This window comes from Rhynchophorus ferrugineus, unplaced genomic scaffold, assembly GCF_030347505.1.
Source record: "Rhynchophorus ferrugineus isolate W39M unplaced genomic scaffold, kcgeb_rfMv2 rfM6, whole genome shotgun sequence".
NCBI lineage: Eukaryota > Metazoa > Arthropoda > Insecta > Coleoptera > Curculionidae > Rhynchophorus > Rhynchophorus ferrugineus.
The window spans coordinates 21,257,546-21,272,600 of record NW_027472585.1 but is presented as its reverse complement, the minus strand read 5'-3'; the positions used below and the strand labels follow the sequence as shown (position 1 = coordinate 21,272,600).

Genomic DNA, 15,055 nt, shown 5'->3' with positions numbered 1-15,055 from the left:
GAACTCAGGCCTGCGGAAAGCTTTTTATTCGTCAATTTTTACGGGTTTCATGTTTTTCTCGATAAATATACGGTGTTTAGATGGGAATAGCTCCATGTGACGGCCGCTCATCAACTGGGTGTTGTGCACAGGATCTTCTGAAATAAAAATGAAGGGAAGAGCGTTTAGTACTAATGAAATGTCGTTAAAACGTTTATTTTGATTCTCCTTGCATTCAACAATCTGATATCTTATTTGGCAAATTATATAGTGACCTGTACGAGATCGCTTTAGTAAGTTCGCTTCCAGCACAAAGTTATAAACTGGAACTTGTAAGTATAAAAGCGAGTTTTATTTCTTTATATTTTTTTGGTATATTTTTTTAAACTTGGGTTGGATGAAACTTGGGATCGATTGAAAACGACTATCGACTCTTTCAGTCGTGTTCTTTGAAATACCATTTTCGGACCTACTAGTTTTATTGGACGGATATTTAACGTTTTGGCTTTGCCGTCTTAATCGCGACCTTGAAAATAATGTGCCCAATTTATGCTTATTATGGGAATTCATACATAGATTCATAGAACATATATGGTTTTATGTTTTCTTTGTAGTAAGATTGTAAATACTTATGAATATTAATATAATATAAACCATACATCCTTCCCAATATCTATTGTACTTACCATACCATCTGGTAATTCGATATTTTGGACCTTTTATATTTCGGGTCGATTAAATTTTTTCAAAAGATTTGAACGATAATGTAAAGTGAAATAGACAGCATTGCCGCTTCTTTTTTCTATATTAAGGTTTTTACCTTTGCGAATATCTAGCTACAGAAATAATTACCAATATTACCAATGAATCTCAACATTGTTGATGTTTTTTCGTGAGCTGTATTTGCCAGATGTAATATCTTAATATGCCCAAGAGGGATATGTCCATGAAGAAGCGACTCTGCGACTGGTAGTGACTCGCCTTTTTCTTATTTAGATGATTTGACTCTCTTTTGGGCTGCCCAACCATCAAAGTTTTCATCCACTCTCATCAGAGTTTCATAACATGGTGAATTAGTTCACAGATTATTCCAGTTTTCTCTATTTATTAATCTCAATTTGTTATTTTCTATATATTACTTTTTATTTTATTATTGTTATTCTCTATTTATTTATTTATCCATGTATCCATTTTATTTTCCTCTATTTTATTATTTATTTGTATTTTTTCCATAATTTTTAATTTACTATAAATTAAAGATACTAATTTTTTGATTGCAACTACAAAACTTAAATTATAACTAACAGAAATTAACCAATGAGGCCAAAGTAACCAATGTGCAGGTAGTTATGATATATTAATAATTTGCAGCAGCGTATCTAGTGTATGGCCTTTGGCTTTTTTCTTTCTATTCATTGCACTTTTGTCATAGTCGGAGTTGTAAAAGGGAGTATAAAACAGCAAAAGTGTTATTTATTTATTTATTTGATATTTTGCTTTTATTCCAGAAAAGCTTGCTGAACCTTGATGAGAGGATCTTGCGCGTTACCTTCGCTATATCCTAACCTAGATACTTTACCCTATAATAATTTATCACTGCTGTCAGTTATCGTAATTTTTCATTGTCTGTTATATTTCTTCGTCATTATTATTGACTGCTATGGACTAAAATTGTTGTAAACCATTTTGATTATTCCGTTATTACTATTGATTAATACTATCCATTATCTGGACCATTAATTTTCCATTGTGTACATTTACTAAGATTGTTGTTAACCATTATGATTATTCCTTTATTACTAAGGATCAATACCATCCATTATCTGGACCATTACTTGTCCATTGTGTATATTTACTAAGATTGTTGTTAACCATTATGATTATTCCGTTATTACTATTGATTAATACCATCCATTATCTGGACGATTACTTGTCCATTGTGTACTAAGATTTTTAGTAGAAGTAGAAGATATTTACTAAGATTGTTGTTAACCATTACGATTATTCCTTTATTACTAGGGATCAATACCATCCGTTATCTGGACCATTACTTGTCCATTGTGTACATTTACTAAGATTTAAAGATTACGAAGATATTAAGATAATTTTAACTATCTCTTGGGTTATGTATCAAACTATTTCTGTGTAACAAAAAGTTGTCAATTACATTTTAATACTAAACAGCAACTTATTATTAATACTTTTAAATTAATACTAAAAACGCAATATCAAAGTATTTTAATGGCATAGGGATATGTCTCAGCCACTCCTCAACGCTAAAATAGATTAGCTAGAGGGTATAACGTCCCTTATGAGTTTGGCGAAGAGTGCGTAAGAGAAACTAGCATCTGCCGGATAAACATCAATGATGTATCAGATGTGGACATACACAACAGCAACGGACCATAAAAAGCAGGGTCCTCATCTATTGATCACTCGGGCACGACAGATACTGGATTAAATAGAATAAACTGATTGGAAGGTGTTTATAAACACACGACACTCATGATACCCACAGATATTCACGCAAAAAATAATTGCGCTCTTATACGCGGTAATAAAGTAGTTATATTATCAGTGAATTGAATAACTGATATCGAGTACTGTTCAAGAAGTGAGTTAATTAACATTGTTCTATTGGCTGGGTAATCTGTTTCTTTTTGGTAATTTCTCTTGTTTGGTAATTCCTTTATTTAGAAGGAATTTAATGACTGTGTATAATATTAAATTTATTCTAATGTTGAAATTTCACGTTGATTTCGATAGCTTGAATAAGTAAGGAATAAATTGACATGTGAAAAGGAAGTTTTCGTTGTGTTCTTATGAAGGGTAAACTTTTCCTAACTATTAGAAATAGCAGTAGAAAGCTTATCATATATCATATCAGCCATAGTGGAGGCTATATATATTACATGGTTTATAGAACAGCAGAAATAAACAATCAATTAAATATATAAATATTGGACTTACCACATTGAACGTACTGATCTACGGTTTTTATTTTTGGGAAAAACATTAGCCTAACAATCTTCCTCGCGTTTCCCAGTATGATTCCAATCCACATTCCACCCAGGAACCATTCCGGATGATCCAATAACATACATTTCAAACAATTGCCTCTAGTTCTTTCCATCGGTCCCTTCCGGAGGTACCCTGGCCGATCGCCCGAACTTCTTTTACGTCGTCTGTTCGACAAACTCAGCATCACAAGCTTCGGAAAGTACCTCAAATCATCTCGTCCGAGCTCGTATATGAAATTCCAGGACAAATCTAAGACTCTCAATTGGTTCTCTCTATTGAACGCGTGTCTATTCAACGTCTTTAATCGATTTCGGGTTAAGTTCAATTCGAGCAATCGGCGTAAGTTCCAGAAAGCGCCGCTCGTTAATCGCTCGACCTGAGAACGGATAATGTGTAAAGTTTCGATGTTGGAGAAGCCGTTCGTGATTCGTGGCGAAACTATGGGAAGAATGGACCCGCGGAGAACTAGTTTAACAACTCGGGACTTGTCGACGTTGTCGATGGTGAAATTGGTGGACATTTGTTCGAAGTCGATTCGAGAGCAGGCAAGCGAGAAATTTGTTCGGCCAAACTGGCAATCGGGATTAATCCTGCAATTTTACAAACAATATAAAGAAATTAAAACTTTGTCAATCGATATATATATATATATATATATATCCTGATTTAAGCATTTAGCTACGAAGGTTATACTGGTATTATTAAGAATAAAATTGTTGAAATTTTACTTCAAATCTACTAAAGTAATTACATTTCATTCATCTCATAGTTTAAAATTAATTGTTTTTTTTGAAATTATACTAAATATAACTAGAAAACTAAGGTTGCTGCATAAAAATATTATATTTTTTTATTATTTATATTTTAATCGGTTTAGCGAATAGCCTGGAGAAGTGAAATTTGGCAAAGTTTAACCTTATATCGAGGAAGAATATTTCGGCCTGAATTTTTTATCCTGTGTGCGCTACAAATAAATAAATTTGAATAAAACGAAATACGCTCAAATCAAGCAACAAGGAATAGCCGTCAGATCGGTGACACAAAATATATAAAGAAGTATTTTAGGCTTTGGTCGATGCGCTGCATAGAATAAAGAAACTTAGAAGCGTATCTCCTATGTTAAAATTGGTTCTAAGTTACGCTCGGAATCCCCGTGTGAGGGCGCTTACGCATGCGCCGTATGAGTTAGTTACGGCGGGAAATTTAAAAATGTCTTGCGGGAATTTTAAAAATTTGAACGAGAAATTTAAAAATGTGTAGTAAAAAATTTTAGCGGGAAATTAAAAAAATTCTTTTAATTTTAATGGGAAAATAAAAAAAAATATTTAAATATATTTTATTGATATATTACATAGGCATTGATATAATCACAGAGATATCTCCACTACCCAAAACACTTAATCCACTGATATTACCTTCTTTCTAATATTTAAAACAGATATTAAAATAAGATAATATAACTATTAATGGTTTTGTTGTATTATTTTTTAGAATCAACTAAATTAACAACCTACTTAAATTGAGGTACATTTTATCAAATATGACAACTGCCGTTTGGTCTAAACAGTCAAGTCTCTGAACTAACGACCAAAATTAGAGGTTACTACTCCAGCAACAAAAAGGAACCATATTCAGTATCTGCATTAATGTTCTTCTAGAAGGCAAGCAGAATATCTTCGATGACAGTTTATATCCTCTGCCACTGTATTTCAATAAGGATAAAGCCATTAGTTTTTCGTCCAACCTGAAATGAAGCTGATGGAACAGGCTGTAAATGAACATATAAATTTCAAGTTAGAACCTCCATTCTCTAATAATAAACATAAGTTTCTTATTATATACTTACTTCTGGGCCTTGTTGGGGTAAAAGAATCTCCTATATATCTATCAGCTTCAAAAAACTTATTTGATTGTAATATTGCCATTGGGGGCATATTTTCCTTGTCTTGTGGTAAATGTAAAGAATCTCAATAAATATTGCTTAATTATTTCAATGTAATAAATTATTACTATTTAGCAAAATACTTACTATTTAAATTACTAGTAGGAATTACATTTTGTTTCAGCCATCGCTTTCCACATTTTGGTCTATAGTCTTTTAAAATGATTACAAACTTTCCTGGACCTACATAGGAGATCATAAGAGATCCTCTTAAGGTTTTCTTTTTATTACTCTAATAAATTAAAATACACGGAATAATTTAAAGTAATTGTCAAATATATATAAAAATACATACCGAAAAACCTGACGTAAATAAACAACACAACACAATACAATACCGAAGCCGAACGAGAGAGAAACACACATATTGCTGTTGCATTTTTCATTTACATTTGGCCGCGTAACGGGGATTCCGAAAAGCTTAAACGTGGGACCCGATTTTTCCATATAACTTTCACTTCTAAATTTCTTTATTCTATGATACGCTGCTAGTTCCAACTCTTATACAATAGATTATTCCGTCGTTTCTCTTGTACAATCAATTATGGACGCATAATTTTAAAATCAAATTCTAGCAACGTTGTACTGGCAGCTGAAAATTTCGAATTAAAAGAGATATCCCTAAATTTTATATTAGAAACTGTATTAAAATGGAAAGTGAATGTGTTAAAACACCTTTAAACAAAGTTCTTTAATTGCAAGCAGTTATTTTCGGATATTTTTATACATATTGTTGGAAGCATTAAATAGTTATGGAAAGTTTAGATCTAAAACGACTAAGAATAGTATGATCATTTTTTTGTAGAGAGAATACATTAATATGTCCGCTTTATCGGAAGGTATATAATACAGATGCGAAAGAATGTCCCAAAATATGTAAAAATGTCACCCCAACATAGATTAACAACACAACGCGAACCAACAACGACAAACGTTTTGTTTGTAAGATATTTAGAATTTCGAAATCTGCTTTTGATTTAATTTAATGTCTGATGAAAATTAAGTTCTGGAGGCGTGGTATATCATTGTAGTAGAGGCAATTCCAAAGGTTATTAAAGAACGATGTAATTTTATTTAAAAATTTAGATAAACAATCAGCCTAGCGTATTTATTACTTTTGCAATATATATTTTATGAATACATAAATGAAGTACTGAAAATATGCAGCAGTTAAAATGAAACTAACTATATAAGATTTATATTTACATTTTATAGATGGAATAGATAGGACAATTAGAACAAATTATGAATTATTAATAGCAAATTTTAAACATTTAAAGCATTGATAAATATTAAGGTGTTTAACAATTAATGTAATAAGATATGCGACTATAATAATTTTTATTCTTTGAGCTTTTTACCAATAATTTTAACTATTTACCGTATAGACAAATTTTAAAAAATCAACAGTTAGTTTAATGACTGAAGATACATTCCTTTAATATATCTGTTTAAATTGAATTTAATATACATTCTAAAGTCAAAACTGTTTTATTCATGTATTATCTGTTTTAATATACGAACATGTATTACTTCGTTTATCATCCCATATTAATATTAATAATAATACAATATAATTTTTTAATATGAAAGTAAAGAAAGATCATGTATACTTATTTATTATTTTAATAAATGTTATATATCAAATACATTTCTGATCTTATGTTGAAAACATTATCAAAACAGGTTTTAGTAACATATATTTTTAATTACTCCCTGACAGTTAAATACTTAAAAATGATAAAGAATGAGTATATTTACAATTATGTAACATGTAAAAAATGATGTATAAATTGAAACCCGTCGTTTTGATGGCAGAAAAACAGCCTTAAAATGTCAAACGAGGATTTGATATATCAAGCACTTCAATTCCAAAACTGGACGAAAAGGTCAATGGAGTCCATTATTAAACTCAACTTCTGCTCGTAAACCGGGAATTAAGAGAATAACGCCACATATTTCAACAAAGGCATGACAGTGACAAGTAATTTTGTTACATCATAATACCTGTCAAACGGCTTAAGAGGTTAAACTTGTCTTGAGAAACGCTAGAATGAGACACCCTACCACGCGTATCGTGTTTTCGAGAGATCGATCCTTCAGATTATCATCTTTTCCGATCAATTCCCACATTAGTTTTGCTCTTCTAAGAATATTTAAAAATTTGGTCTCGAATAATGTTGATCGAGTCCTATATTTCAGATCACATTCTATGATCTTGATCCATATCTTTTTCGAAGCTGTTCTCTACGTCTTTCACTCAAAGTAGTGGAAGTCTGTGGGGGACTCGTTCACTTTTTATACAACATACACGTCCAAGTTGTTGTTATCTGCGTCTGTGAACTTATTTCTCAAATGTTACTACTTTTCAATACTACATTTCTAATACAATCTCGAAGAGAAAATGTAGAATTGGTGCCAAAGTCACATTTGACAGATTTAAAGTTTACAGATGTCAGATTAACAATGTCTGTAATAGTGTCCCAACTCTCGAAGCAGTACGGAAGGATTAGCAAGATACGTGTTTTAGTGGAAGATGCCGATTTTGCTTATGATGCCAATATTTCCTCCCTTTAACACGTTCCATGTCTTGTAGCTTGGCCAAATGGGCTATTACTTCAGTGGCAGGTAGCACTTTCTTCTTATCTTTTACTGATGTGGTGTACATTTAAATTTAATAAAAAAATACACTTCTCATTGTAAAAGTAAAATCAGTACAAGGTAATTATTAATGATATTATAAAAATTATCGCGGTTTTCATTAATCTACGATTCTTTTGATGCAAATAACTGACTCCCAAAAAATTTGAAATGAAAATAGTTGAAATGAAAATATCACAACTTTTTACGGTTACATACTGAAAATATTTTTTTCCGGAATAGACGCAGAATAAAGGCAGTTTTAGATTAATTTACGTTTATATTAGGTTTATATTATTGTATTAAAATATCAGAATAAGCTACAATATTTAATATATGAACTTAAATGAGATATGAAAAATACGTTTACAAAGTTAACTAAAAATAAAATGCCAAGAAAGTAATAGATATAATCTTTAGGCACTGGTTACTTTAACTGAATTAGCAAAATATACTCAGAAAGTAAAGAAAATTATATTGTTTTTGTTATATGATCGTTATTGTTTATATGTAAATAAATAAATAAAAATTTGCAATTTCTGAAATATTAATTAATTGATATCTTCAAATACTTACGATTTTATTAATATCAAAATGATCATTGCTATTTTCCATTTTAATAACATTGTTAGAAATGTTCTGTGATTTAACAGGAATGCAAAATGTTTCCATAAAAAATTTATCTCTTGCAACAACATTTCTCTAGAAATAATTGATTTATCTTAGGTTAAAAGGGGAAAGTAGGAATGACAGCTTTTGTGATTTCTCTGACAGTTGAGTTTATTTCATTAATATTTTCCAGTATATTTGTAAATATATAGTTTTCCATTTAGTAATCCTGAGTTATTGCATAGCTTATACACATACTAATGGTAAATGTTCAAAAGTGCTTTTTCAATATTCCTTACAATTATTTTTTTATTGATGTAATCTGCTGCCGAAGTCCATAAAATACTTTTAGAAACTTATAGTGATGCTGCTCCGTCATATTATGGGTGTGAAAACTTGAAACCACGATTTAAAAGTGATTTTGATATCAATAGACAAATAATGACAGTTCTATCTCTAAAATAGCTTTTAAAGATCTTGGCAGTTGTTGAATAAACTGTTTTCCGGTATTAAAATGCGAAGCGAAAGATCCAAAAGGAGAGGAGGGGCTACCACACGTATTGACTAAAAATTTCATTTCAAATCGTTTTCTAGGTAACATTAAAAGAGTTTTCTGGGATGTGTTCTAATTTGTGATGGAAAGTTGGGCTACTACGACATTTCTAAACGTATAAAGCCATGTGTTTGTTCAGGAGAGCCCTGATTGGGTCCACATTGACGCAGAAGCGGAATATTCATGATCACAAAATCTTGTTGTGCATATGATGTACAACGACCTGCTAAAACTGGGTGCAACTATTACTTTAGATGCTTGAAGTGCACACTGTTGCAGTTCGAATGGGAGGTTCCAGACTCACCAGAGAAATCGTCCCCTGATTATGACTTATTCAGATCGATGCAGCATGGTTTAATTGATGTCTGATTAATATATATTGTATCAAGTTTAAATGTGTTATCTTTTTTCATATCGTATATTCATTCGTATATTGTTTAAATATATCTTGATTTAAATTCTAAAAAGAGCTGGCTTGATTGGCGCAGTGGTACAAGCGACAGAACGGTCCTCTTGCTGTTGCTATAGTCGGTGTCCGAATCCTGCTGGGGTTGGTCCTACTCAGGCAAGAATGCAAAATTCGACAAGGACAATAATCCCAGTCACGCCAGTAACTAGGTTCGGTAAGACCGAATGTCCTCTGGGATGATCTCCGAGTTGTTTACTCATCAGTCGGGAGGCTTAATGTCGAGGACCGTAGTTCAGAGCCCACGTTAAAGTCCAGTCCAGACAAACCCTAGTTCGCAAAAAGGAGACTTAATAGGAGTAAAAAAATATTACCTAGTTTTATTATAAACTTTATTAAAAATTCTACATATCACGGAAATTATATATTTCTTGCTGCTCTGAATTAGTGAAATGCTCATTCTTGTTCTGAAGGGGTAGGTGTGGGGCGTATAACATCCAGATACACTCCAGACTTGACATAGTTTTCGACAACAGAGTGGTCTATAAAAAACGATGGTGATTATTACTTTGTCCTTGCGGGGTTTACTCCTGTTCTCAGAGCTACCCTCACACACGCATTCATTCTAAATTACCACACTGCACGGAAACACTTCTGAAATGCTTCTGCCGAGCGCAGAGTTTCTTGAGAGTGCCTATGTTACCAATGATGATACCAAACCATAAGCCACAAACGAAGAGGGATACACTGAACATGTAACCACACTTTTTACAGCTGATGTACTTGGGATCTAGGCGATTGATCCGGTTCAATAAATTAGTTTTGTCTGAATAGATTTCACTCTTAACAACAGACTGAATAAAGGAGTCTCGTTTTAGTTTGGGAACGTAGTTAAAGGTATTGTTAAGACAAAATGCTTCCACCATTTTAGAGTCGAGTTTATCCGACCAAGTAGTGTCGTTGCAGTCCCAGGGGTTGCCGTCTATTATCACGTAAAACTCTTCTGTTTCTACTAATTTCTCCAGGATACCTTCTGGTAGTGATTTAAGTAGATTATTGGTCAGGTTCAGTACCTTGAACTTTGTAAAGTGACTAATGTTGGTCCATTTAAAGTCGGATAATTGATTGTTCGAAAGATCCAAGGTTGTTAGTTTGTTGTTTTGTGATAAAACCAAGTCTCCATTGAAGGCTTTTAGCATATTATCACCGAGATTCACTTCTTTTAAATGCACGTTGGTTTTAAAAGCGTCCGGCTCGATATTCTCCATCAGAGAATCGGTAATGTCTAGGTATTGTAAGTTATTGAACTCCGATAGCATTGATGTGGTTACAATAGGAACGCTGCTGTTTCTGATTTCCAGGCGTGTGATGTCGGTTTTGTTCATAATCACTGATACCTTACCAGCCAGTTCGCTTGGCTTTATTCTTATGCAAGTTACTTCGAACGATTTCATAGTACATTCGTAGGTGCATGACGATCTGAAATTAGACAATAGTTTTTTGAATAACAGGCATATTTTGATTTGTTGGCAATCAAAATTAATTGAACAATATTTTTAATAAGATGAGTGAAAAGGTAATCCACATTTTTAAACCTTAATATGATATACTATAAATATCTGTAATATGGGACAATAAGTTTTTTATGGCTACAAATTATTTTTTAAAACATTTAATACCGAAAATTAACAGTAGACAACGTGGAGATGCCTGTATCAATTTAAAAAAGGTAAAAGGCCACGGTATAGATTATTATAGTAAAATGTTATCCTTTTTTAACACTAACTTAATAGCAAAGCTAAAAAGAACAATTTGTTGTACTTATTTGATTTATAAACATTTTAGATAGATGATTAGATGATATATTTGAACATATTTCTAAACTAGTTGTAGGTGGTCCACGATTAAATTTTTAAAATATCTATCTCATATTCATATTGTTTGAATACACATAACAGTTCAATTGAAAAGTCCCCGGCCTACCCTAGTAAAACACATTTTTTTGACAAAATTAGTTTTTTTTATTCAACATAATTCCCTTCAAGGGTGATACACTGATTATAGCGACCCTCTAACTTTTCGATACCTTTTTTTGTAGTACGATTTGTCCTTTACTTCAAAATAGGCCTCAGATTCGGCGATCACCTCTTCATTCGACGCAAATTTTCCCCCAGCCAGCATTCTTTTGATATCTGAGAATAGGAAATAATCGCTGGAGGCCAGATCTGGAGTATATGGTAGATGAAGAAGCAATTCGAAGCCCAATTAATGGATTTTTGCCATCGTTTTCACTGATTTGTGACACGGTGCATTGTCTTGTTGAAGCAGCATTTTCCTTTACGTCAAATGCGACCGTTTTCGGCGATTTCGTCCTTCAATAAGTCCAATAACGCTATGTAATAGTCGTTATTGATTGTCCTTCCTTTCTCAAGGTAGTCAATAAAAATTATTCCATGTGTATCCCAAAATACAAACGCCATAACCTTGCCAGCCGACTGTTGCGTTTCCCCACGCTTTGGTTCATCGTGCGCAGTTTACTCGGATGACTGTCGATTGGACTTCGGAGTGAAATGATGGAGCCATGCTTCATCCATTATCACATATCGATGCCAAATCTCGTGTTTATTATGCTTCTTCATCTTCAAGCACTGCTCCGAATCATCAACTCGTCGTTGTTCGCGTGGCACCCTCTTTACACAGAGCTTTCTCATACCCAAATATTCATGAATAAATTGATATACACATTCAGTTGATATATATGGAGTGTCTTCTATTTCATTCAATTTCAATTTACGGTCATTCAAAATTATTTTGTCGATTTTTTAAATGTTTTCGTCGTTAACAACCTCTTTTGGGCGTCCATTGCGTTCACCGTCTTCGGTGCTCATTTCACCACGTCTAAACTTAGCATACCAATCTTTGATAGTTGATTTTCCTGGGGCGGTGTCTGGAAACTCGGGATCAAGCCAAGTTTTTCCTTCAACTGTATTTTTTCCCTTCAAAAAGAAATATTTTAATAACACGCGAAATTCCTTTTTATTCATTTGTTTCACAATAACAAAAGTTGCTTCACCCAAAAAGCTATAATTCACAAACTAATGACCTGATAGCTGTCAAATTTATACACGCATCTTTTGAGGGTTAGGGCTAACAAAAAAATATGGACTTTATTCTAATAGCGCCATCTACGTGTCAGACCGGAGACTATTCAATCTTCCTGTTTTGATATTTAAAATATAATATAACTCTATTTAAACAGATCTGTCTTAATTCTTGTATCTTCATTTAAAATTAATATAAATTTATAATATTTGCAGATTTATTAGATTATTTTTTACTGTAAATGTACTGAGAAAATATATACAAGTCTAACATCAACTTTATTGTAATAACATAAACAACAATAACTCTTGACTAAATACGATATACTTGAACAAATAGTACTTTAAGTTAGTTTTATATGTTTTTCATACCGGAGATTTCAAAGTTTTTCTCTCTTTTTTTTTAATAGTCCTCTGTCTTTTTAACATTTCATAATCAACTGATCTCAACTAAGAACTAATCACAATATTTACTTAGATCATTTTGATGCGATACACCATTTCTATTATCTGCAAATCATATAGTTTCAAAATGCATTTATAACTTATATTTTTATATGACTATTTCGGGTTTTTTATACTACTCTTTATACAGCTAAAAATATTCTGCCCTCTTCCACTAACTCTTTGAATATTATGAGCTACATTATTCTGAATAAATAATAAATCATTAAATAGTCTGTGATATTAAATATTATTAGCTTTTTATTACCTTGCCTCATTTCTCATTTTAAATAGTATAGTTTTTTTATGATAATACATCGAAGGCATCTACGCATTAATGTTATATGATTATAACATTGTATTAATAATTTATACTTGAATAGCGGATCATATATCTCTGAATCACAAAAAAGGGAATATTAAGAATGTTATATTAATTTGTACCATATTAAATAGGGAAGAAGAAAGACAGTTTACATCGTGTCAAGGCATGATACACTTTAACCTGTACTTTCACTGTTAGATCTGTCTTTATTTCCTTCCCTAGAGTTTCATAACTTTTAAATTTGTATGTAAATTGTAATACTGCAATGCAATAACTAATGTTTTACTATAGATACGTCAAACACCTTAAAGGTAGCTAATATATAAAATACTCACACCAAAATGTTCTTCACAGAATGAAATTACACTGATTTTGAATATACAGCTGGTGGATCTCGCCTTGTAATATTTAGCCATAACTCTTTTTTCTCCATTGATACAATAAACAATTTATTTAATGTTTTTACCGATGATATGGTCTATCGTAGATACAAATTTGAATGCATACTTACAACGCAAAATAATTAAAATGTTCTAACAAACCTCTAAACATATCAACTATAACAATTTTCTTATAAATCGTCGTACAAACTGTCAAGTATTTATTAAAGCGTCACGTCACACATGTCATACATCGCAATTCTAGCTCTTTGGCTTCCATCAAAGCCTTAATTTTTTGATTAACTACCACATATTTTAGGTTGAATAAATACGTGAAGACAGTGTGGGGTAGGTTCTCAAAATCATGCCCTTTCTAAAAGCATATTTATCTATCGTTTTGAATGCTGTGAAAACCACAAAAATGGCAAAACTACTTTTATTATAAATATAAGTTTGGGCTAAAAGAACAAGGCTGCGAAATGAAGTTACTGGTAAAGTAAAACTTTAAAAATAAACTTAATTTAAATCGCTTTCTTTTGCCATTTTTTTTGTAAAAAGCTAGAAAATAATACCAGAACCTAACATGGATTACTTTTTCATATCTCACAGTAATCTAATAATAAGGTTTGTAATTTATTATTAAATCACAATATACTTATTGGCGATGAATATTGCTTTTAAAACCACATTGTTTAGTACGTGATTTATATAATTATATTCTTTGGAACTGAGAGAAAAATAAGATTTGATACGTCGAATTACTGTTAATAGATATATTATTAAACAAATATTATTAAATATATCTAAATTACCACGTATTTTTTGCCATAAAGGCGATTTCAGACATAACCTTGTACAATTATTAGTCAATAAATAAACTACTCACGTTCTTATCAACACAAAAACTACAATAGCTATTCCCCAATCCAATAACATTGTTAGTGCTGTCGAATTTAAAGCGTATAAAAACACAAATTCGGTGACACACGTCCATAAAAAATGAACAAGATTTGCGGTATTTCTGGTCTAAATTCTACACGTTGACTGAAGAATGAGAAGTCTGGTAATCGTCGAAATCGCGATCGAACTCTCAGGATCCGTGCTAGACTGAAACGGAAGCAGAAATGACAGCTTTTGCGGCCTGCGTGACAGTTGCAAAAATCCGTTCCGTTATTGTTGCTATAAATATCTATATTTTAGTCAGGACTTGCATAAGTAACAAGACTGTAAGTAAAATAGTTGTGGTTATCTAACCTCAGATTACGGTTTACGGTTTTTTTTTCTGGATGTTTTTTTGTGCAGTGAATGCGAATTAGGTGGTAACGATTTGTTGGTTTCGTATATTAAAATATAAATTAATGAAATTAAGGAATAGTGCGTGTTATTGTTGTTATTCGTCAACTATTTTCTGCAGCACCTAATACAAATAATACCTATTTAGGGCACTGTATTATTATAATTTATTACATATAATTTAGAATATATCATTCCTTTCTAGAACTTCGTTTATTGTACCGCGTATTGTAGCGTTTCCCATTGAAACTGACTGTTATCAGTTATCTTATCTTTAACCATCCATCATAAATCTATATACAGTACTGGTTGTATATAAAAGAAAAATAACCTGTAGGCCTATAAATTAGTTTTATAGGATT

General features: G+C 31.8%; 2 protein-coding genes across 5 annotated transcripts in view; one reads left to right on the top strand and one right to left on the bottom strand.

Moving 5' to 3' along the window:
• Nucleotides 1-15,055, top strand: part of Liprin-gamma (liprin protein kazrin) — a 159,014-nt gene that overhangs the window by 67,374 nt on the left and 76,585 nt on the right. The gene's annotated exons all lie outside the window — the stretch shown is intronic.
• On the bottom strand, nucleotides 11-14,488 carry LOC143198638 (uncharacterized). Of its 2 annotated transcripts, none has more exons than XM_076407983.1 (3): nucleotides 14,287-14,488; nucleotides 2,950-3,590; nucleotides 11-137 (listed from the first exon to the last, which is right to left on the bottom strand). In XM_076407983.1, exons 1-3 carry the CDS (start codon nucleotides 14,334-14,336, stop codon nucleotides 25-27), a joined length of 804 nt encoding a protein of 267 aa, XP_076264098.1. In that variant the 5' UTR covers nucleotides 14,337-14,488; the 3' UTR covers nucleotides 11-24. The 2 variants fall into 2 exon arrangements, with proteins under 2 accessions (XP_076264098.1, XP_076264097.1); XM_076407982.1 differs by lacking the exons at nucleotides 11-137; nucleotides 2,950-3,590 and adding exons at nucleotides 9,526-9,692; nucleotides 9,785-10,629.

Excerpts from the sequence above, each read along its gene's own strand:
- LOC143198638 (XM_076407982.1), bottom strand. The coding sequence starts at position 14,336 with ATGTTATTGGATTGGGGAATAGCTATTGTAGTTTTTGTGTTGATAAGA. Across the intron at positions 10,630-14,286 it reads GTTTTTGTGTTGATAAGAAC|ATCGTCATGCACCTACGAAT; the intron begins GTGAGTAGTTTA and ends GTCTAATTTCAG. Across the intron at positions 9,693-9,784 it reads AAGTGTTTCCGTGCAGTGTG|ACCACTCTGTTGTCGAAAAC; the intron begins GTAATTTAGAAT and ends CGTTTTTTATAG.